Genomic DNA, 23,350 nt, shown 5'->3' on the forward strand with positions numbered 1-23,350 from the left:
AAAAAGCCCAAATGGGGTGATCACTGCAGTCTTGGGCACGTTCTCTGCGCGCACGGGAACCTGAGGTCCACCTTAGAGAAAATAGTGGTACCTGCCAGGCGTATGGATAAGTCCTGTATGTGTGGGATGGGATAGCCGTCATTGGCGGTGACGTTGTTCAGGCGGCGAAAGTCGCCGCAAGGCCGCCACGCCCCATCCGCCTTGGGCACCATGTGAAGCGGCGAGGCCCACGGGCTGTTGGAATGCCTCACTATACCCCTACGCTCCATGATGGCCAACTCCTCCTTAGCTATAGCCAATTTTACCGTGTCAAGGCGCTGCGCAAAAAACTGGCGGTCCCACAGTGGGAATGAAATGTTCTACCCCGTGTTTAGTAACCGCAGTGGAAAAGGCAGGTGTAGTTACCGATGGAAAATCCACCAGCAAACGCTGAAAAACATCCCCTAATGCTAAAAAGTTAGCGTGTGTTAACGGCCCGGCTCCCCCTGTCTCGCACAGAAAAGTGGCGAAAGACACAGCATCAATTAAACGGCGGTTTGCAACATCAACAAGCAGACCATTAGCACACAGAAAATCCGCGCCGATAATAGGAACAGTAATGGCGGCGACTACAAAGTCCCACTCAAAATGGCGCCCTTGGAAGCAAACAGTCACCAACCTTGTGCCAAACGTCACAATGGACGAACCGTTAGCTGCACTTAAATGTGGGCCGCCGCCTTCGGCTGACCTGTCTGTCTTAGCAGGAGGGAGTAGGCTCTTTTGCGAGCCTGAGTCCACCAGAAACCGTCTTCCTGACATCGTGTCCTTAATGAAGAGCAGCTCACTATGTCCGCCAGCGCCCACAGCTGCTACTTAGCACTGGCCCTGGAGTTTCCCGGCGCCTCAAACGTGCACGGAGGGACGCAGCGCCTCGCCTTGCCGCCGAACCGCTGGTGGAAGAAACAGAGGCCGTCCCGCGCCGTCTCCGGGCAGTCACTCCAGCCACCACTGCCGGGTCCACGTCCTCCGACGCCGGCTGCAGAGGCTCCGATGCCACACTCTGCACAGAGAACCGTCTGGTAGCCAGCAGGACCCGATCGGCCTCCTCAGCCAAACCTTGGCAGTCACCAGCGGCCAGACACGGGGAGTTAGCCAAGGCCGCGCGCACAGGAGACGGAAGGTGGCGCAGGAAAACGTGCGGGAAAAGGAATCCACCTTCGTCCGAGCCTAGCAGCGACAGCATATGGTCCATGAGATCCATAGCCATCCCGTCGCCCAAACCGGATAGGGAAAGGATTCTATCTGCCCTCTCTGCGGCAGATAGGCTGTACCTCCGGAGCAGAAGATGTTTGATGGCGACGTATTTATCGTGTTGCGGAGGGGCGCACAACAGCTGCTTGGCCCGGCGTGTAGACTGCTGGTCCAGCACAGCGACGACCAAATAGTATCTGGAGTCGTCCGCGGAGATTCCACGCAGGTGGAACAGCGCCTCGACATGCTGGAACCACGAAGCCGGGTCGCTCTGCCAGAACTCTGAGAGCTTCACAGCCGCGGCGAGAACAGCCGGCTGTGAGAGTTGGGGCGGCGTGGCCTAAGTGGATTCACACTCCTCTTCTGCTCCAAACATGATCACGTCGGGGTCACCAATGTGGCAGGATGAGGAAAAACACAGCAGACGAAGGCGAGTTTGATGTTTATTCCTCAACTCCAAAAACCAACTGCAGCAGGAACAACCCTGCACCGGTGAGCCCGGGAACCTAAACCACACCCCCAGCTCACAGTCCTGCTGGGTGAGAGGCATAACCCCTAGTGTCCGCCACAATGTACCATTAAGTGGCCTTATGGTATAGTGTTTTCCTTAAATAGAGCGACTAGAAAACAGCTTTTTTTCAAAGGGAGAAGCAAGCTTTTGAACAGCACTTTTGGTGAAAATGCAGCTGGTTTTTCACCCAACTGTGGATTGAACCTTGGATCTCTTTTATGGTCCTTGCGCTACAGTGAACCCAAAGTAATAGAAAGCCAGTGAAGAAGGAAGCAGGCTCAAGTGGCAACCAGACATTGAACCATTAAAGTTTGTACCGACTGAGCTGACACCCGTTAACATTTTGCAATTTATTGTTGCAGGGGAACCATGGGACACGGAGTAGGCTGAACCAGAGTGCCTAGCAACACACACCAATTGTGAGTATACATGATATTAACAATGTAAAAATGGCTCTGGACTGATTTTCATTAAGGCCAACTGTATATTTTGCTCTGTCCAAGGGGACATGCCATCAGTAATCATCTCCTAGCCAAGAGCTTTCCAGTAGAGATCACATATAACTAAGGGAATGGTTGCGGATAGGGTGTGTAACAGGCAGGCCATCACTGATTCAAATGTACTCTCTCACCTCATGTCTTCATTCCAGAATATCTGCCACAGTTCAGCACAATTTGTCTCGCACTAACACATGTGAAGTTTTCCAGCCTTATCCACATACAGTGGTACATTGCAGTAGCAAGAAACATTGTGACACTCCACAATGTACCCATTTCAGACTAGGTGTGAATTTCCCTTCTCTTGCGTGGGATTTTTCCCTTCTGTCAATATGTGACAGTGTAGCTTTTTACACTGGCTAGGCCCGCCAAGCAGGCCAGCAGCAACATTGTACACATGAAGCAGTTTTATTCTTCAAGTCTGTTCATTCCACAAATCATGTGACCAGTGCCAGCAGTTTTCATTATAAAAGGGCATAAAACACACCTTTTGTGCCATTTTGTGCAATGAGTAATCAAAACTGCAAATGCATTTGAACAGATAAAATGCAGTTTCCTCCCTTATCTTCAGTAACATTGTTGTAGGCTGGAACAGTATTTTTTAGAGCTGCTCCAACCTAATTTGTAATGATGATTACAGCTGTAAGCATTTGTGCAGTACCACTACTGCAAGGAAAATAGGCAATGATGTTGTGTCAGGTCTGGATGCAAGAACTTTGATACGAAAGCTACAAAAGAACTTCAGCTTATGCTTTCATTTTGTGACACACTTGATGTGGAATTTGGGTTAGATCATATCAGGCATGCCTGCTAAAGGTGAAAGTGGAACTTAGATTTAATCATCAACTTTAATCATCTCTCCAGTCTTACTTCATTATAATATCAGATTAGATTCCAGAAGCTAATTCTGCAGAAGTTTTTTCCCAGTGCATGGCGCTGTATCACTGTGTTTAATCTGTGTTTTATATAGTTGTGTGTGTGTGTGTGTGTGTGTGTGTGTGTGTGTGTGTGTGTGTCTCCCCCCTTAGGCTTCCACTGTGGTGTATGACATGGCCACGGCCTCATCTAGAGCAGAGTCTAGCCATAACCACGGAGGAACGTCTCAGCTCCATGCCGTTGGTAAGTCCAAATGTAATTAGGAAGAATGTCTGGGATGTCAGTATGGCCTTGGGCTTAAATTGACCATTCTTCTACCAGAAAATTTTGGTTAAGCACCGTTGATTGGCCGGTGACCGGGATCTGCCGATTTTCAGCTTGATTGGCCATGACTGGTGACTAGCCGGTCAGTTTCCGATTTTATGCTGGTCAAATTTACATGCATGCACTGCATGATTGCTCACTTCGCATACACAGCGGCACAGACAGTAACTTCACAGCCACACACACACACACACACACACACACGCTAAAACATCATCGAATACTGTTGAATAGTTTGGGAAAGTAAAACATGTTAAATAAAGTGGGATACACTGTAATTTTTCTTCAATTGGGTTTTATTTGTACGAAAAAGCTCGCTCCAGTAACCTGGAGCACTTTTTTACTTTTTTTATTTTTAGATATTGAGTGAAACAAGGTCCTGTATTTTAGAGAAAATGTAAGTAATTTAATAGTCAACGCTTTATTATGAACATACAACTGAAATTTTCATTAAAGAAACATTACAAAAATGTTTGTGTGTGCTGTATATTATAGTTCTTAGAAAAAAATTTGGGGGGGGGGGGCGGCGTCCGGGTAGCGTAGCGGTCTATTCTGTTGCCCACCAACACAGGGATCGTCTGTTCAAATCCCCGTGTTACCTCCGGCTTGGTCGGGCGTCCCTACAGACACATCTGGCCGTGTCTGCAGGTGGGAAGCCAGATGTGGGTACGTGTCCAGGTCACTGCACTAGCGCCTCCTCTGGTCAGTTGGGGCACCTGTTCAAGAGGGAACTGGGGGGAAATAGCGTGATCCTACATCCCCCTGGCGAAACTCCTCACTGTCAGGTGAAAAGAAGTGGCTGGCGACTCCACATGCATCGGAGCAGGCCTGTGGTAGTCTGCAGCCCTCCCCGGATTGGCAGAGGGGGTGGAGCAGTGACCGGGACGGCTTGGAGAGCGGGGTAATTGGCCAAGTACAATTGGGGAGAAAAGGGGAGAGAGAAAAAAATTGGAATCAGAGGGTCAGACTTTTAAAAAATCCAAAATTGGAATCAGCCAAGAAAATTGCAATCAATGCATCTCTAGTTAAGCCCCTTGTATCAGGCAAGCATCTGCACTGCTGAAGCATCCTTGAGCTGGAAATTGAATCTACTACCAATGGCAATGATCTGTTTCTTACCTTGTACTCTTACCTCAATTGAGAGGGGCGAGCAAAAATTCTTTGAGGGAAAATCCAACTTTGTAGGCTAACTACAAAGTTGGAGATGTAATGGTTCAACAAGTGGAAGAAGAAAAGGACATTGGTGTCGTGGTCGATAGTTCAATTGAATTTCACATGCACATTTCTGAAAATATTAAAAAACGCAAACTCTATGCTGGTGATAACTAGAAGAACTTTTCTAAATTTGTGTAAGGAAATAGTTTTACCATTATATAAATCCTTGGTGCGATCTCATCTTGAATTTGCAAGCTGGGTCTGGTGGCCTTATAATTGAGAAGGTTCAGAGAAGAGCTACTAAACTAATCCCAGGTCTGAAAGAGTTGTCATACGATGAGAGGTTAAGAAATTTACAACTACCGACTCTAGTATACAGGAGACATAGAGGAGACATGATTGAAGTCTATAAACTTGTACACAAAATACACGATTTCACAGCTGAACCTGTTGTCTGTTTGTGGAATAATAGGTATGAGTTAAGAGAGAACTCCTTAAAACTATTCCTGTTAAAGTGTCACTCTGAAAAGAGAAAAAAACTTCTTTACAGTTTGTGCTGTAAGAGCATGGAATGAACTTCCAGAGGATGTGGTGCAGGCTCCCTCAGTTAATTCTTTTAAAATAGATTTTGGTCAACAAAGGACTTTTTATACGATTATAAAGCTGAGTTGTGATTATTGTGAGTATTGTGTGGCTATGATTATTTGTGAGACTAATGTATTTGAGAGACTATTGTATTTATGTAATTTGTGATCATTTGTGAGATTATTGTTATTTTAGTAACTATATTGTGGTTCTTTTTTGTATGGTTGTTTGTTTTAATTTTTCGAGTCTGGTGTAGAGGATTTGTATCCTGTGCCAGAAAAATTTTCATTAAATTTAATTTACAAATACCAGAGATTTTTGAAGGGGGTAAATTAAGTGTTAACTTATTCAACCCAAATATGCACATTAAACTGGATACACTTGCCTGAAAATACATATAATGTTGTATGTAATTGTGAGTCACCCTCCTCTGGCCATTTCTTAAATATTTTTTTTAACCCTGTTTATTAAGAAAAAGCTTTACTTTCTGTCTTCCTATGTTTGGATTGGATTGCCTAACTGTGCCATGGCCAATTTAAGCAAGATAATAACTACTTGTAGTTTTAGCACCTGATTAGCTGTCAGTAAGGTACTGAAATAGTTTATTTCACAAGCTGTCATCTTTTTTTTTCTGGGTGGTTTGTCTTTGCACCTATTTCAGACGTACATAGAGTGAGAAGAGTATTGAGGGTAGTGTCGCTTGTGATGTGGACAAGTTTTGTCTCGCACAATGGCTGTGTGGTGACAATGCAATAATGTGATAAAGAGACATGGATTTGTGAATGGTAATGTTTCACTGATTTCTTTTCCTTCTATCTGTGATTAGTTTCCTGTGCCAAACTCAAGAGGAAGAAGAGCCTGTTTGGGACTGCCATCTATGTGGAGGTGACAGCCGAGGGGGAGTCGCGTCGCACGACAAAATCGCACAGCTCCTCCAATCCCAAGTGGGACGAAAGACTCACTCTGTAAGGAGCAACTAATACTGTCTGTCTTACTGACTGTTTGTGTGCATTTTATTGCCTCTGTTACCAGATATGTTTATCTCTTATCGGCTCTATTTTAATGATCTAAGCGCACAGTCTATAGCACATGGTGCAAGTTCATTTAGGGCATGTCCAAATCCAATTTTGCTAGTTTAACAATGGATAATCTGCACGCAAAGTATGGCGCATAGTTCAAAGGGGTTGTACTTAGTTTCTTAGTTAATCATAGTTGTGTTTTGGGCATAACCTAAAATAAACCAATAAGAGTGTCTTCTCCCATTCCCTTTAAAAGCAAGGTGTGCTTGCACCTGGTGGATTGTTATTATAATGGCGGATTTGCCAAGTAGTAGGAAAGAACCATTTATGATAGGATATTACACTTCGCTTGTCATAAACGCTTAACATGTTAAAAGTTATTCCATTTTCCGAACCGCTTATCCTGCTCTCAGGGTCACAGGGATTAATAATTAAATATTATTATTATTATTTCAGTTATCCAATGGAGTTTTGTATAAGCTATGGCAATAGCGTATGCAATAGCATCTCCATTGAATACATAGGGGCAAATGGTTAGACAGGCCAACTCTATCGAGTGACTGTTGGAGCCAGCAGTTGTTAACTGAGAAGACTTTTATACCTCTCTAGCTTCATAATAGCTTGGCCAAATGCCAGAGAGATGTCGTAGTGGAAGCTAATTGTTGATTGAGTAATTACCTCTGGGAAAACAGTGCTGCTGTGTCGTGATCATGTGTTTGCACTACTGTAGCTTTGGTGTTGGTAGCGGTTACGGCTCTAACACAGGCTGTTAGGCCATAATCCTTGGTTGCTGATGGGCTCGGTGTGGAATACAAGAACTGTACTATACTGATCCTGCATTTTGTGTTCGTGGACAAAAAGACAAGGAAACAACACTATACAGCATTCATGAGATAACGAACAATCATACATGACAAAATACTAGTACTCCAATTGGAAATTAGCTGTGGAGGATTTGTTGTTACATCCACCATGAGACAACTGAAAAGGGTACGAGTCATAGGCCAAGCACAAAGACAAGCCTTCAAGTCACTTTTTGTGGTAACATCTTGTCCAATATGCATGTAAAAGTGAGAGTCCCAGCCTTTCAGCAAGAGGCGAAGGGTAGTTTTAAACAGTTTTTAAGACCCCCACGCCCCCAACACTTAAAAAAAAAAATTGGGGGGTGAGTTTGTTGCATTCTATTTGTCACCTTCCCATTGCTTTACGTTAACCAGCTTAATTTTGTCCACTGGCTTCCCCTGACCATTTAATACAGGGTGTCTTGTGCTGGCCGTCACAGCTAAAAAATGTTCAAGTTTTGTTTAAATGATGTGTTCTTTGTAAGTTGCTTAATTTCTCCTTCAGTGTCTCTCTCTCTCGAAAACCTTAATATTTGCCTCTCGGCACATGTACACATACTCTGTGTGTGTACACACAGGTTCTGCAGTCTAAAGCAGTGTTCTCCAAAAGGACTGTCCTAGTCACTAAGGGAGCAAATACAGAGAAAATGGTTTAGAAATGATAGAGTGGAGGAGTACAGCTCCAGTGCCTCTGCAGCGTCTTGACACTCCCCAACACTCCTCCTCACTGTGTTGTGTGAGGAATACTAAGCAGAAACCACCATAGTATGTGGGTAGAAAGAAAGTTTTTTTTTTCTTCCTTTGGCATAAATAAATTCTAATACAGATTAGGCCACCCAACCTTTGACAGAATTCTGGCTGAATGAATGCAACCAAAAGGCATGCTCTAATCGCCAGTAAGCTGTCACTAGATGAGGAAGATGACAAACATTTACCATGCCTCTTTGATAGGGTTGGGTATAGTTTGGGTTTTTTCCGATACTGGTGCTTAAATGATACTTTTAAAACGGTACTGGTGCCTAAATGGTGCCTGAACCAATGCTTAAAAAAAAAGAAGCACAAAAGGATGGTCGACAAAATTACAGAACGGCAGTTTTTCAATACAAAACACTTAACAAATTTACCTAACACTACTATAGTAATTTAACACAAAATAACATAACTTTTGTCAAATTAGCCTTCTTTGCCAAGGTGAATGGCAAAGAAGGCTAATTTGCCTCTCCAGCTGATGTAGCTGGAGATACAAAAATATAAACATAAGTAATGTTAAATTATTTGTTCGTACCTTATAAATGCAATGCAAATGCATAGGTCTATATGATCTTAGACCGAGGAGCTTTGACTACTGCCTTTTACACATACTCACTCACGCATCCCAGCCATTGGTAATAATTTTCCCATTCCCATATGTATTTTTGTAATCTTTTTTTTTTTTTTCCTTTTTCTCCCCAATTGTACCTGGCCAATTACCCCACTTTTCCGAGCTGTCCCAGTTGCTGCTCAACCCCCTCTGCTGATCCGGGGAGGGCTGCAGACTACCACGTCTCCTCTGGTATATGTGGAGTCACCAGTCACTTCTTTTTACCTGACAGTGAGGAGTTTCACCAGGGGAACGTAACACATGGGAGGATCACGCTATTCCCCCCAGTTCCCTCTCCCCCCTAAACAGGCACCCCAACTGACCAGAGGAGGCGCTAGTGGAGCGACCAGGACACATACCCACATCCGGTTTCGCAGACACGGCCAATTGTGTCTGTAGGGACGCCCGACCAAGCTGGAGGTAACACAGGGATTTAAACCGGTGATCCTTGTGTTGGTAGGCAACGGAATAGACAACTACGCTACCCGGACGCCCAATCGCGTCTTTCTTTTTTTTAGCTGGTGGACTATGCTAACAAGTTGACATTTTTTAAAAATCTCGCATCACTGTCACTCACGCATTTTTCATTGGCCATGAAGCCTGACCAGTGAAAAGCGCGTTCTCTGTGCAGTGGAACATAACATGACAGACAGGTTGAGGGATAACAGAGGGGGAGGGTTTCCTTCTGTCGCATACAAATTGCACTATCTTACTAGTCTAACCTTTATTGTTTCTCACCCATAGAGTTGCATTGAATTGATTCTTAAAAATACGGAACAAAGCATGTCCCCTATCAGTTCAATATGGAACATGTCTTTTAGTTTCCATTACGGGATGATTCTATATTTTACAGGAGAGTTGACAACCCTACCTATAACATCCATTTCGGAGCACCAGATATTTGAATATTTCAATCGATGGCTCAGGCATATAAGTGGCACCAAAATCTGGGTTGGGATTCGATCCGTTAGATACTGGTCATATAGGAACCGGTGCTATATTGGCTAGGGCTGGGCGGGACATCAACTTTTTACCTTATATCGATATATTTTCAAACAAGATACAGGATGAGACAGTAGCGTTTATATCGATATAGTTTTATGCTGCATTAAAATACATAACCCATTTCTTAACACTAGAATGACCGGGATTTCACTCCTACCTAAAATGACCATGGGCGGTCAAATTGACAGCCAGTTTTTAAACTCTATATTCTGTCAAGATAAATACCCAATTGAGATGTTAATGCATTAAATGTGTTAGTATGTCTTTTCGGAAACAATTGACCCCAAAATTAACATTTTAACAGCTATAATAATACAATTTTTTAACAATTTAAACTTCAGAGAGACATGGTCGAACTTGAATAGCAAAATTGAAAAAGTGAAAATATTACATGAAAAACAAAACGGAAAACATATTGCTAATCTAACAAATGTAACAAGGCCTATAAAATGTGAAATGTAAAAAAAAGAACTGAAAATAACCATTGAAACAGTCCCAAACAACGACTGGAACTTAAAAATTACTAGAGTGGCCATGGTTTTTAAACTCTATATTCTGTCAAGATCAATAGCCAATTGAGATATTAATGCATTGCATATGTTAGTATGTCTTTTAAGAAACTAGCTGACACCAAAATTAACATTTTAACAACAACTTTTAATACTATTTTTCAACCAATTTAAAAGGTTGCTGTCCCAATGCATGTAAATACTGCAACACACCGGTCGGTGGTTGTCATGGTGCGTTTTTAACCAGATATGTTGGCAACAATCAAAAAATCAAATTTTGACTATTTCTCTGCACTGGAGCACGCTAGTTTTTCCTAGGACAGCAATGAACTTCACGAAGGAAATGATGCAACCAAAACATGTCATAAATAGACGCGCACGATCATGTGCAAATTACGAGCGGCTATTTTGACCGCTCATGGTCGTTTTAGGTAGATCTTATCGTAACTTTTTTTCTGTAATTGATCTAAAACTCATTTTAAATTCAACTATATGCAATTTTAGGAGAATTCAGGGAGCGGCAGGTCCAACTTTTTTTCACAAAATTATTAAACTTTGAAAATCCAAAAAGTGCGGTTTGCATTCTCAGAGATAGGCCTATTTTTAGTTAATATAGGCTATTTATTTGAGATAATTTTTTATTTTCATGTTGATATATTGTGCAGTTGTATATTTTAAAACAGGGATGGAAACCCTGTCTTTGCATTTTATTTTGATCTGTTTTAATAAAAGTGTCTCACATGTGGCTTTGACTTACAACTGAACATTAAGCCTGCTTCGTAGAAAATACTGAGGTATAGATCATGTATCGCCATTCAGCCAAAAAATACCGAGATATAATTTTTGGTCCATATCGCCCAGCCCTAATATTGGCACAGGGCTTCAGTACCCAACCCTACTCTTGAATGTGTTGATGTGACAAGTTTCTCAAAATAAGCATACAGTGCCAAGAACCATTTCCAAGAGCGTTTTCCCACAACAGTTTCCATGCAGGTTGTAGATAACAATGGTGAACCCTACTTGAGGGTAACCAAATACATCTCCACATTTTTCTTTGTGTCAGGTTGGCAGCTGAGCTCCTTTTTAATCAGTTGTTTAAAGCCTCTCCCCAGTTTTTGCTCTATCTGAACATTTTACTGACCTTAGCTAGTCAGTAAATCAGTGTATTTATTGTAAGTTGTGAGTTACCATTGTGAGTTGTGCATAGTAGAAGTGGTTCAGGGCAAATTCAGTCCGACAAGTCCACATTGTAGTTTCAAAACACTATCAGAAACACTCTGCCAGTATTGATCCACCTAGATAGTGGCTCTGTACAGAACAATTCAAAAAAACACACACTGATAGATTTAATGCCTTTTGATTTCGAATAGCTTTCAATTATAGCTGCAGTTAAAGCCAGAATCCCTGATTTGACTTTCAAATTCAAAACTGAATAGAAGGGGCATTATGATCATTATTACTGGTGATGGATTACATTCAGTAGTGAAAGATATACAGTTGGTTAACTTTTTTCATTAGTTCAGTTAACCACTTCTACTATGCACAACCATCTATGTTAAACATACTGCGCTGTCGGTGGCTGTTTTTGGGAGGAGGCTAGATCCCAGGCCATGTGAAATTGTGCTCATTTTAGCCGTGGCTCTTCCTGTGTTTAATGTTTATATTTGAGGCTCTGTCATAACTGTTAATCATTTTCTGCTTGAAGCTCCATCAAATAAATAATTTTGGTCATGGTGAAAGTAAATTTAATTGCTTTCAGATTAATTTGTCCTGGAGGCAGATAACTCAGATAACTCGAGGGATAAAAAGACAATATTACCAATGGCTGAGTAAAAACCTTGAGTAAATAAACATGAAAAGTGCTTCTACACAAGAACAGTGTTTGAGAGCTAGATGCCCAAAAGCTATATTTTATATTTCATCGGGAAAGCTGAAGCTATAAAGATGCTTTTTAATGTTTCGTTTTTTTTTTACCTCAAGGCACAAAACCACCAGCCAGAGGGAATTAACTGAAATTTGTGATGTAGTGAATGAATGAGAACAATCCTTAAGAGTAGAGTTTGCCTTCTGTCGAAGCTATCAGGAATGAGAAACGTATCAGCTCAGATGGGGCTTACCTGCAAGCTTATTACCCCATTTAACAATTTTGGAGGGGCATCCAGGTAGCATAGTGGTCTGTTCCATTGCCTACCAACACGGGACTCACCAGATCGAATCCCCGCGTTACCTCCAGCTTGGTCGGGCATCCCTACAGACACAATTGGCCGTGTCTGTGGGTGGGAAGCTGGATGTGGGCATGTATCCTGGTCGCTGCACTAACGTCTCCTCTGGTCAGTCGGGGTACCTGTTCAGAGGGGAGGGGGAACCGGGGGGAATACTGTGGCCCTCCCATGTGCTATGTCCCCCTGGTGAAACTCCTCACTGTCGGGGGAAAAGAAGTGGCTGGCGACTCCACATGTATCGGAGGAGGCATGTGGTAGTCTGCAGCCCTCCCCGGATCAGCAGAGGGGATGGAACAGCGACTGGGACCGCTCAGAGAGCAGAGTGATTGGCCAGGTACAATTGAGGAAAAAAAAGGGGGGGAAATCCAAAAAAAAAAAAAACCCCAAAAAAAATTTTTTGGATAACCTTATGAATGTCTCTTCAATTATATTACTGGCTGTGTTGCTGTCTTTGTTGGATAATGTAGCAAGTTTTTCTGTTTTGCTGGCTCAAGGTGCATATTTTGCAACAAGGTTGCACTCAAAGCTTAATAAATGTGTTTATCTCCGTCCAGGAATGTAACGCCACACACACAGGTGGACTTCAAGGTATGGAGCCACCACACCCTGAAGGCAGATGCTCTGCTGGGCAAAGCCACGCTGGATATCCCACAAGCCTTGGAGCAGCATGACAGAAAATGTATGAGCAAGCTACATTGTACAGACACATACACACATAATCCAGACCCAACATAGGGGGTACATGGTCACTCCTGTTCATTCATTTCACAAATGTATCTCTGGTCATGTTGCTGCTGAAGGTGTGATTTATTTTAGCCAAGTTCACAAATGTTTCTCTCCCTGTCTTCACCTTACATTTTGCTTTCTCTTCATCGTCCCCTCTCTTACTTTCTTCTCCCCCCTCCACCACGCAAGCGCACGCATGCACACACACAAAAAATTATTTGCCTCTTTTTCCATATAACATTTGCACCTACAAATGCCTGATCCTTCATGGAGAGGTATGCACATTAGTATGTATGTATAAAAATATATGTGGATATTTGCTTGGAATGATTGCGTAGTCAGCCATAAATTGTTGATTGGCTTTAGTTCCCCTCATATTCTGTCCTAACACCTCACTTCACTCTCTCTTCTCTGTCCTCCTAGTGGAGAACGTGAAGGAGGTGCTGAAGTTGAGTATGGAGCAGAAGGGGGCACCGATGGCCACAGGGGAGCTGACAGTCTACCTGGACGGATTGACAGTCACTGACCGAGAAGCATTCACACCACTGACCAACGGCAATGCAACAAACGCCACCAGTGAGACAGATATACATCCACACATTTGTGCATGTTAGGTCAAACCCGAAATGTTTACTTTAAAAAATTACATGTTTGAAGTCACTTAATGCACACAAACAGTTACCTATCACCTGTTAATCTTTTTTTTGTTTTTCTTCTGGATAGTTTTAGGCTAAATTTGTTCTCTTCTTCCCTGCCTAGAAGTCCAACAGAACGGAGATGCCGTCCATGAAAACGGAGGAGACACGTCATCCTCCTCCTCGAGGGCTGCCAACAGGTAATCCAACATAACAGGACTTTCTCTATCTGGTAAAGGGGCTAATTAAGTATTTTGTTACTTTGGGGCATTTTCCTTGCTGCCAACATTTTGGGATTAAGTTAGTAAATTTAACATTCCAAATTGAAAACAGAAATCTAGTTGATAATCCACATTGTCCTATTTGTGGTGAGAGCTAAATGGGGGTTCCCCACAGAGAACCAGAAAGGCAGTGGAAACCTCCTTAATGGATGTTGGAGGAAATGTGATCATGAGGTCCAGTTGATCCATTAGTTGTGTCAAAGGAGGGCTGTGGAAAGTGAGAAGATTCATGTCTGATGCTTCTGTCTCTACCATAAACACACACACTCGTGTCCTTGCCACATCCTGTCTCCTTTCCCAAATCCTGGTCAAGAGACTATATTTGTCTCAGTTCACTCAGTCGAGACAGAGGCCATTGGACCTTTCACCTTGTTTGTCTTTCTTCATTTCTGTCTTTTACCTTCTCCTACACTCAGCCGCTCACTCAAGGTGTGCCTATCTCTCTCTTTTCAGTTCTCTTCTGTCTGCAGCTCTCCCAACTGTCATTCCACTGCTTTTATTTATATTTTCTCTTTCTCATCTGTCTGTATTTCTCTTTTCACTGGTCCCTTCTTCTTCCTCCCATCTATCGCATTTGTGGTTCTAGCAACACCCCACTGGTGCCGGTTTTTTATTATCTGTCTCACTATGTAAAAGTGCCCTTCAACAAGGCTAAGAGGCCTTTAATTGGAAAGTCAGGGAGAGAAACTGTCTGCAGACCTCACCAGATGGGTGATGGTGGGGGGTGGGGGTTAAGAGGATAGCAGCTGGCCAGCTCCCATCTGCATTGCAGTTGCTGGCTGCTGTGTTTTTGGAGGAATATAAAACACACACACACATGGGCACCCTTATATTTTGTAGTAAGCTTAAATCTATCTGCATCTCTTTATCTCCCGTTGTTCATTCCCATTTGTGGTGTTCTCTCACCAGTATTTTCTGGTCTGTCTCATTCTTTCGGTCTCCCACTCTTCCTCCCTGCGTTTCACACTCTAATATGTTTTCATCCCTTCCTTTAACTCCCTCGCTTTTTCTCACCATTTTCTTGCGTGCTTCCCTTCTTTCAACACTGCCTCCGGTTAGCCTCTCTTCCCCCTCTTTCCATGCAGCTCTCTCCCACAGCCGGTGTACTCACAGTTTATGCACAAAGAGCAAGGGAGGGAGACCTTTCCTGCAGAGTCAGTGGCCCTGGGTCCCACAGCCTGACAAAACATTCCCTGCCGGCCACCACCATGGCAGTAACTGCATTGTGTTTCTGTCTATGTGGGTGTCTTTGCTTGTGGGTTTTTTGTTTTGTTTTGTTTTTTTTTGTGTTTTTTTTCCCCTCTTTTCTGCTGTCCTGCTTCAAGTCTTGATGGCTTGTCTCTGTCACTGGTATGATCAGGCCAACACAAAGTAGCAGGAATTAATAGGTATAAAAACACAGAACAGAAATCTTCTCACTTAGAAATAGGAGTTATGTGTCCTCTCTGTATAATAATAAATAAAACTTTATTTATATAGCACTTTTCTTAACAATATTTCAAAGTTCTTACAAAGGAAATAAAACAGACAAGGCAAAAAATGAGAATAAAACCAAAGGACATGAGCACAGAGGAGGTAAAGACATTAAATGAATTAGACCAAATAAATAGGAATAAAAACAGTTTAGATAAATACAACATATATCAAACATTTCCAAAGGCTTTCACCAAGAGAAAAGTTTAAAGAAGAGATTTAAAAGATGCTAGAGGCTTAGTGTGTCTGAGTTCAGTACGAAGAGAGTTCCATAGTGTGGGGGCGCTAGCAGCAAAAGCCCGATCACCCTTTGTCATGAACCGTGGAATAACCAGAAAGGCTCAATTTGTGGATCTTAATGGTCGAGAGGGCGCATACCAGGTCATTGAATCAGAGATGTATTTAGAAGCAACACCGTTTAAGGCCTTAAAAGTGAGCAATAACATTTTAAAATCAATTCAAAAACTAAGAGGGAGCCAGTGTAGAGAGGCAAGCACAGGGGTGATGTGGTCATGCCTCTTTCTCTTGGTAATGAGTCAAGCAGCAGCGTTTTGTATCAACTGCAGACAGTGGAGGGAGCCCTGGCTGGTACCCGAGTAAAGTGCATTGCACTAATCAAGCCAAGAATAGATAAAAGCATGTACAGATTTTGATAAAAATTACCTAATTTTAGAGATTATCTTGAGCTGAAAGAAACATGAATGAACAACGTTTTTGACTTGATTATCAAAACAGGGGTTAGCATCGAATATTGCCCCTAGATTATATGGCTGCATATATAACCGTCTTCATGCTTGGCCTGCTCTTTAGTTACTGTGAAACACTTACTGGTGGCTGGCTATTCACCCATTGCTAAGACACAGTCCAGGCCTCAAGCCATAGCTGTTTCTTTTTTTCCCCCCAACACTGCAGTAAACAGTGTCTTGGGAATTGGCCTAATCTGTGGTAGTGACAGTATACTGCTGGCAAAAAAAAAAGCAACAACAACAATGGGTTCCCTTCAGCAAGGCCAATTACATCACTATGCCATGTTCCTTTGCACACACACACACACACATACACACACATACACACACACTTATCTACATCTCTTTTCTCTTTTTCCTGTAAGACAATAGTGTCAGTGTCATAATTTGCTTTTCTACTTACAACCGCTGTGCACACACACTCACTCTGGGGCATGTTGTTAGACTATCTAGCAGCTCGGTGTCTGGCCACGTAAACAAAGAGGTTTAGAAGGTTGCTAGGTAATAAAGTGGCAACCAGAGCAACATTGGTCTCCTAGGTGCTTGCCTCTTCATTGTGTATCATGAGCTACTGAGAGGTGCCATATTGAATGTGTTGTGTAGTCTGCCCTGTTTGCCTGTGTAGCCACCTGTAACGCTACACATAATTTGAAGCACACTTCTCAAGCAATCGCTATCTGCCTGTTTCTATCTGTTTTTCTCCCTCTCTGTCAGCCACCCAGCTGCTCCTGTCAATCTGTCAGAGAATTTGACCAAGTGGCAGTAATTATCTGACAGTTTTTCAGATTATCTAAAAATCCAGGGACACTTTAAATGACAGGCCATTCATTACGAAGAAATTAACCAAGTAATATAGGCATAAAATAGATGTGATTTAACTATAATAAGTGGCAATTACTAGATAATATGAGTAAGGTAAGGGCTTTTCTGTATGTCTGGTTTGCTTCCTTGTCATTATAATCTGTTGGTGAGTATAATCTACATCAGGCACTGTTTGGAATAAATTCACAAATCACATCAGCAATCGTTTTAATTTACACATTTTCATTCTATTCAATGTCTGATGGACCTCTATATTTGTCCCGTGAAGCACAGTGAATGGTACTGACATCCCGGACTCGGGCTCCTGTTTGGCCCCAAATGGTGTGGACAGCCAGGTCCCTTCAGATCTCTCCTGCCCTCCCCTTGTTGTCAACGGAGACTCCACAGCCAACTCCACCCCAGCCCATCAACCCCTAGACAGTGACGCGAGTGGCACCGGTGAGCTGGATCGTGAGATATACTTTACTGTTACTGAACAGTCCAGGATGGTTATCTTAGAAGGAGTTTTAAAAGGCATCTCTTGATTTCTTGCATCCTATTGCATCCTCTTACATGATATTGCATTCTTGAAATCAATTTGGTAAATGGATGTGAGCAGGAAGTGAATTCAGTTGGACCTATTACAATTGTTGTGTGACCTCAAGTGAAAGTATTATTAAATCATTGTTTATTTCTTCATTTGCCATTTCCTGCTCATTATTTCTAGATGTATTAATTGATGGCAGTGTTAGTATTCACTTTTCACCCAAGGACTCCACATTAAAGAGCAGTCTGTTTTTTAGAGAGGGTGCTATCACTGTCTTACCCTAGCATGGGATATTGCTTTAAAGAAAGGCAAGGTCAAGATATATCTGGATAGATTTCAATTGAATACCAGACATGGACTACATCTACCGAATGCTAAAGCACTGGGCCCTGATCAAAGCTGTAATTACCCTCGTGAGTATCTTGATTATATATATGTGAGTTCATACTTTCTTCCCAGTAGGAATTCACATTGCAGAGCAGCCTTCCACTGTGCTCCTGCTTTATCTTCCAGGCTGCTCATGGTTGACTTGGTCCAAGGAGCAGCAGAGCAGAAACAGGCAATTCATTTTCATTAATAGAGGCTTATAATCTCTGCTGCTGTCAGCACCTGTGTTGAAAACCACCTGAAGAAGGAAAAAGAGAGAGAATGCTGAACACAGTGTGCATGGCAGGGTAAAGGGGGCAGTGATAAGCGCATGGACTAGACAAACTGAATCTGACTGGAGAACATTCTCCACGTGTACACCAAAGTACTGGCTCAGGGAAACGGCAATCTGCTGCAGTAAGTTTGGGTGTACAGTGTTTTTTTCCACACCAGCATTTGGAGCTGAGGGACTCGACTGTTTTATGCTCCCTTTCTACATGTGGTTTATTCTCTCTCTCTCTCTCTCTCTCTCTCTCTCTCTCTCTCTCTCTCTCTCTCTCTCTCTCTCTCTCTCTCTCTCTCTCTCTCTCTCTCTCTCTCTCTCTCTCTCTCTCTCTCTCTCTCTCTCTCTCTCTCTCTCTCTCTCTCTCTCTCTCTCTCTCTCTCTCACCCCCCCTCTTGCTTGCAGTCAATGGAGAGACCAGTGCTGCTGCTCTTGGCGCCTCCCCCTTCATTGCAGATGATGTGCTGCCCCCTGCAGATGACCACGAGGAATGTAGCCAAGATGCTGCCCCACTGGACTCTGAGATGGTGACGGAAAGCACAACCCCAGCCCTCACAACCTCCTCCACTTTGGCCTCCACTTCTGCTGCTAAGCCTAATGATGGTGCTACTGCTCTTCCTCCTCCTTCCACTTCCAACTCCCCAGCACAAGCAGCCACCACTGTCTCGGCCTCCTCATCCTCCTCCTCTCCAGCACCTGGAGAGGCTGCGGCATCAGGAGGTGGACCTTGCAGTGGAAGTGGTAGTAGTTCTGGAGCAACAACCACAGATGGGGCCAAGCCCAGGCAGCAGGCCCCCAGCGCTACATCCTCAGACCCCCTGCCACCAGGGTAAAATGTCACTGGGATCGATTGGGGGGGGGGGGGGTTAAAAAAAAGGCAAGGCAAAGTTGTAACTAGGGAAAGAGAACTAGAGAATTTGTCTAGTCACTAAAAAGTAATACATCTGGTTCTATAACCTAAGAACAAGATTTGGCCAAACTTTTCACATTGCTTCTGGCAATCATATGTTAAATTTATAATTTGCTGAGACTAGGAATTCTTACTCAAAATAAGACAGATACAGCAAAATTAATGTGAGAGACTTCAATCAAAACAGGACACTGTAAATTGTATTCATTAGATTGTCAAGTTTTGGTGGTGTTCTAATAGACCGTTATCTAGATATTGTAATAGCTGCACAAGTAGAAAATAAGAAATTGAACTGACTTTCTGATTGGTCAGCTGCCAAGTATCTGGCAGACTATCAGACAAACCAGCCTCCACCAGATCTATCTGTATTTGCCTTTTTTTGTGTTAAAATTCCTTTAAGATCATGTCAGCGCTACTATAACGTTGGGTTGTTTGGTTAACCAATGACTTCACCACTTTTCGTACGTGTACGTGTGCGTGTGCGTGCGTGCATGTTACATCTTGCAGGTGGGAACAGAGAAAAGACCCCCATGGAAGAACATACTATGTTGACCACAACACCAGGACTACCACCTGGGAGAGACCACAACCACTACCACCAGGGTCAGCCCCATTCACTCACTCACTCATACACACACACAAAGAATACTGCTTTATTTGCCATTTTAAATAAAATTTATTCTTTCCTATTTTGATGTTATGTAATTCGAAATGGAGTTAATCTAGTTTGTCAGTAAAGGTTCATACTAACCATTGCTTTGGCAACCAGCTCCCTTGTCAAGGTCTAACATGATACATGATTGGTCGCGATGCTTTTTGAGAAGATGTCGCTTCTCATTTTCATTTCATTGCCCTTGTTTGCTTCTCCTTGCTACTATCGCATAGCCAGTTTTTCAAAATTAATCATTTCAAGACTTGGCTTGCAGAGAATCTACTTCCAAGTCCTTTTACTCCCTCCATGTCTTTCACTCATTTACAAAGCAGCCATTGCTTTTTGGTTTTCTATGATTTGGAGATGCACATCAACTGTGATGTGCATTTCACCACCAAATGTTATTTTGGGGAAAAGTGTCTCCAAATCTCTTATATCAACAAAAGACATTCCCCTTTTTAGGTTGAGTTAAAGTATCCAGTTCTTATCTTTTGTTTCCAGTGGACAAGTCTGGCCACCCACCCAAGCAGTCGATATGAATTGTAGAGTGATTGTAGTATGATCCGGTGCCTTGCTTTGCTGCCTCATCCATTTGCCTACCAACTTGTATTTTATTTTTCTAATTGCTTGTACTTCCTACCTCACTCCACTTGGCATTCTCTCTTGCTCTCTCTCTCTCGCTCTCTTTTTCATCCCTTCTATCTTTCTCATTCTGTGTCCCCGTCTTTCTGTCTCTGTCCAGTTGGGAGCGTCGTGTGGATGACCGGGGCAGGATCTACTATGTTGACCACAATACCCGCACCACCACATGGCAGCGGCCCACTATGGAGTCTGTTCGCAATTTTGAGCAGTGGCAGAGCCAGCGCAGCCAGTTGCAAGGAGCTATGCACCAGTTCAACCAGAGATACCTCTACTCTGTAAGGAACGGACCCCTTTTTGTATCCCTTTCAAAATCATTCTTGTTTGACTTGGTGCTTCTTTCCAAGGCATGACAGACTTTTAAAGTTTGACCTTACTTTAATCAGTTTCAGGTTGTTGTCCCTTTATGGTTCATTTGATTTAAAAGCCACCTTTTGACTTATAAACCATCTTTATAAAAAATACCTTTGTGGGTATTTCTTTGATTTTAGACAGTGTTTATTTTTCTGAAACCGTAGCCTTTTCCAGGGGCTCACTAATGATAATTTCCTCTGACTCCAACTGGACTGATGAAGTCTATAGTGTCATATCTGTCTTTGAGGGATATGCCAATAAGCAATTGCTTTTCCACTATTTTACAGCAGTCCTTTAAAATCCTTATGCTATTAATTACTGGCTGTCTGAAGTTTGACCAGAAGAGCAACATGAACACTCTACCACATTTAATCACCTGATCCCACCGCCTTTAACCAGCTGTAGTAAAAGTATACAGTTTCCTTCAAAGCCCTCTATTTTTTCGTGACCTTCCTCAGTTGCATTGTCTTTAACGGAATCTGAAAGCAGGTTTTGATGTTCTCTTCCAGACAGGAAGGTCTTGGTCAATATTATCACTCTGATTAGCTTTAAAATTATATGCCCCTGCTCTGTGGTGCCAAACAACTGTGGAGCCTAGACATTATGAAAGCCAAAGCTTATGTCCCTTTCACCCCACATGCTAAATCTATGTGTACAGCTTTTTCACAAATATAGCCACCCTAATGGACTAGACTTTCTCATCTAGCTCTGCTCAGTTGGCACAATGGTGAGATTCCTGCCAAGTCAAAACACAAATCATGCACGTGCCAGTTTTTACCTGTTCACTTCCTTCCTCCCAGGGCACTCCCCTAATCTGGTGGTCTTTGTGAGGGCCCCTCTTTAGTTTTTGATCTGAGCTGTGATGTCATTTTCCTTGATGATTAGCTTACAACACAAGTCAAAAGACGGAAACAAAAGTTGAACTGTATTCAGCACAAGCCAACCAGTGAGGCAGGCTGTCTGCCTCTTAGTCAGCAACAAAGCCAGTGTATTTTAATTATTATTTTTCCATTTATGGCATTTACCACATTCTGTTTTTTTTAAATCTGTTTTCAACTCATCTTAGTTTAGGAATCTGCTCTCTGTTTCCTTTATTTCACTTTTCCTTTTTGTACAAATTGGTAATACCGCTGACCAGAATTTGTGACTGTCCGTCCCTGGTAAACCTGAATGGATGTCCACATGTGCATCCCTCTTTTTCAGGCTTCCATGATGTCTGCTGAGAATGATCCTCTGGGCCCACTGCCACCTGGTTGGGGTAAGTTCAACTCTTCCACTTGACTTGCTCATTTAATACAATAAGCATTTAGCTAGGTTTTCTTTTTTCCATGTGTCTAAATAATATCGATAGGCACCTGTTTTGTTACCTAACTGTTGTATAGGACTTCTGTTTAATGTGCTGCCGCTACCTGCTGTGCACAAAGACCAGCAATAACTTTGAAATAGCCCTGTGTTTGAATCAGCACTGAAAATTTTCTTACTTGGACTGCCCCACAGTACGTCTAGGTGTCTACTTGAGTGTTAAGCCACTGCTTTCTTTCTGTGTGTATATGCTTCCAGAGAGGCGCGTAGACTCCAATGATCGAGTGTACTTTGTAAACCACAACACTAAGACAACGCAGTGGGAAGACCCTCGAACACAAGGGTGAGCTCAGCTGTACAGACACCTCAGTAAGAGGTTCATGGCTGTTATTGAAGGACCACATGAAAGATATTTAGAGCATTTCGAGCTTCTGCGATATGACACATTTCCAAAAGAAACAGGCCATTGGGTTGAGATTTAATGAGGGACAGGCGGTCAGTTTGACTGATGTTCTACTGTTACTCCATGTACACCGATTGGGACTGCTGTTTCCTTCAGGGAAAAAAATCTAATGAACACCCATCATGACCAGTACATAGTTGGTAAAGAGAATTTTCAAAAATGCCTCCCTCCTTGAAGTGAATGAACTCCAACCATTGTTTTTTTAGCCATGGAGTTTGGGCAAAGGAAAGGTTTTTTTTTGTTGGTGTGAATAGCCGAAGATGCAACTGCAAGAGTACAAATGAACACATTTTGATTTTTATAAGGTTGGGGAGGGGTGGAGGGATTCAGATCATATTACTACCAGACATTTTTATTGATGCCCACCCACACTTGCAAAGAGATCTAACTATGAATTTGATGCATTTTCCAGTAAGAGAAAACTGGATTCTTTACAAGCAAATGATTTTTTTTGTGAATTTTTTAGCACATAATGTTAGACAGATGAGAACTCGGTGCAGATGAAAGGGGTAAAATGGAGGAAAAGACATTTTTCATTTCTTGTGGTGTTAAACTTTAGGCAGTGCCATGCTTATGCAGGAGAATCTGATGTTTACTGAATGTGAAAAGCTTCACGGCAGGGCTATTATCATCCTAAAGTCCTTCTTCGTATTTCTTCTTTTGTCCTTTGTGTGGGTGTGGGTGTGTGTGTGTGTGTGTGTGTGTGTGTGTCCCTCTCTCTCTAGGCTACAGAACGAGGACCCTCTGCCTGAGGGCTGGGAAATACGGTACACAAGGGAAGGGGTCCGGTACTTTGTGGATCACAACACTCGAACCACCACCTTCAGTGATCCACGCACTGGAAAGTCCTCAGTGTAAGAACACATACAAAAAAGAAAAGAACGGTTTTCTATATCTTTTTGCTTATTAACTTACAGTGAATGTAAAAAGTCTACAGACCCCTGTTTAAAATGGCAGGTTTTTGTGATGTAAAAAAATGAAACCATGATAAATCATGTCAGAACTTTTTCCACCCTTAATGTGAAATTGCAACCTAT

General features: G+C 42.7%; 1 protein-coding gene across 1 annotated transcript in view; it reads left to right on the forward strand.

Annotated features, from left to right (window-relative positions):
* LOC130129539 (NEDD4-like E3 ubiquitin-protein ligase WWP1) overlaps positions 1–23,350 on the forward strand; it is a 57,717-nt gene that overhangs the window by 20,362 nt on the left and 14,005 nt on the right. The window contains exons 2-14 of the mRNA XM_056299106.1: positions 2,104–2,160; positions 3,267–3,357; positions 6,005–6,143; positions 12,690–12,814; positions 13,285–13,437; positions 13,621–13,696; positions 17,087–17,256; positions 18,399–18,822; positions 19,411–19,506; positions 20,298–20,472; positions 21,752–21,806; positions 22,109–22,193; positions 23,039–23,167. Coding sequence (XP_056155081.1) covers positions 3,288–3,357; positions 6,005–6,143; positions 12,690–12,814; positions 13,285–13,437; positions 13,621–13,696; positions 17,087–17,256; positions 18,399–18,822; positions 19,411–19,506; positions 20,298–20,472; positions 21,752–21,806; positions 22,109–22,193; positions 23,039–23,167 — 1,697 coding nt within the window. The 5' untranslated portion in view covers positions 2,104–2,160; positions 3,267–3,287. The remainder of the gene's footprint in view (positions 1–2,103; positions 2,161–3,266; positions 3,358–6,004; positions 6,144–12,689; positions 12,815–13,284; positions 13,438–13,620; positions 13,697–17,086; positions 17,257–18,398; positions 18,823–19,410; positions 19,507–20,297; positions 20,473–21,751; positions 21,807–22,108; positions 22,194–23,038; positions 23,168–23,350) is intronic.

Source organism: Lampris incognitus, chromosome 19 (assembly GCF_029633865.1).
Source record: "Lampris incognitus isolate fLamInc1 chromosome 19, fLamInc1.hap2, whole genome shotgun sequence".
NCBI lineage: Eukaryota > Metazoa > Chordata > Actinopteri > Lampriformes > Lampridae > Lampris > Lampris incognitus.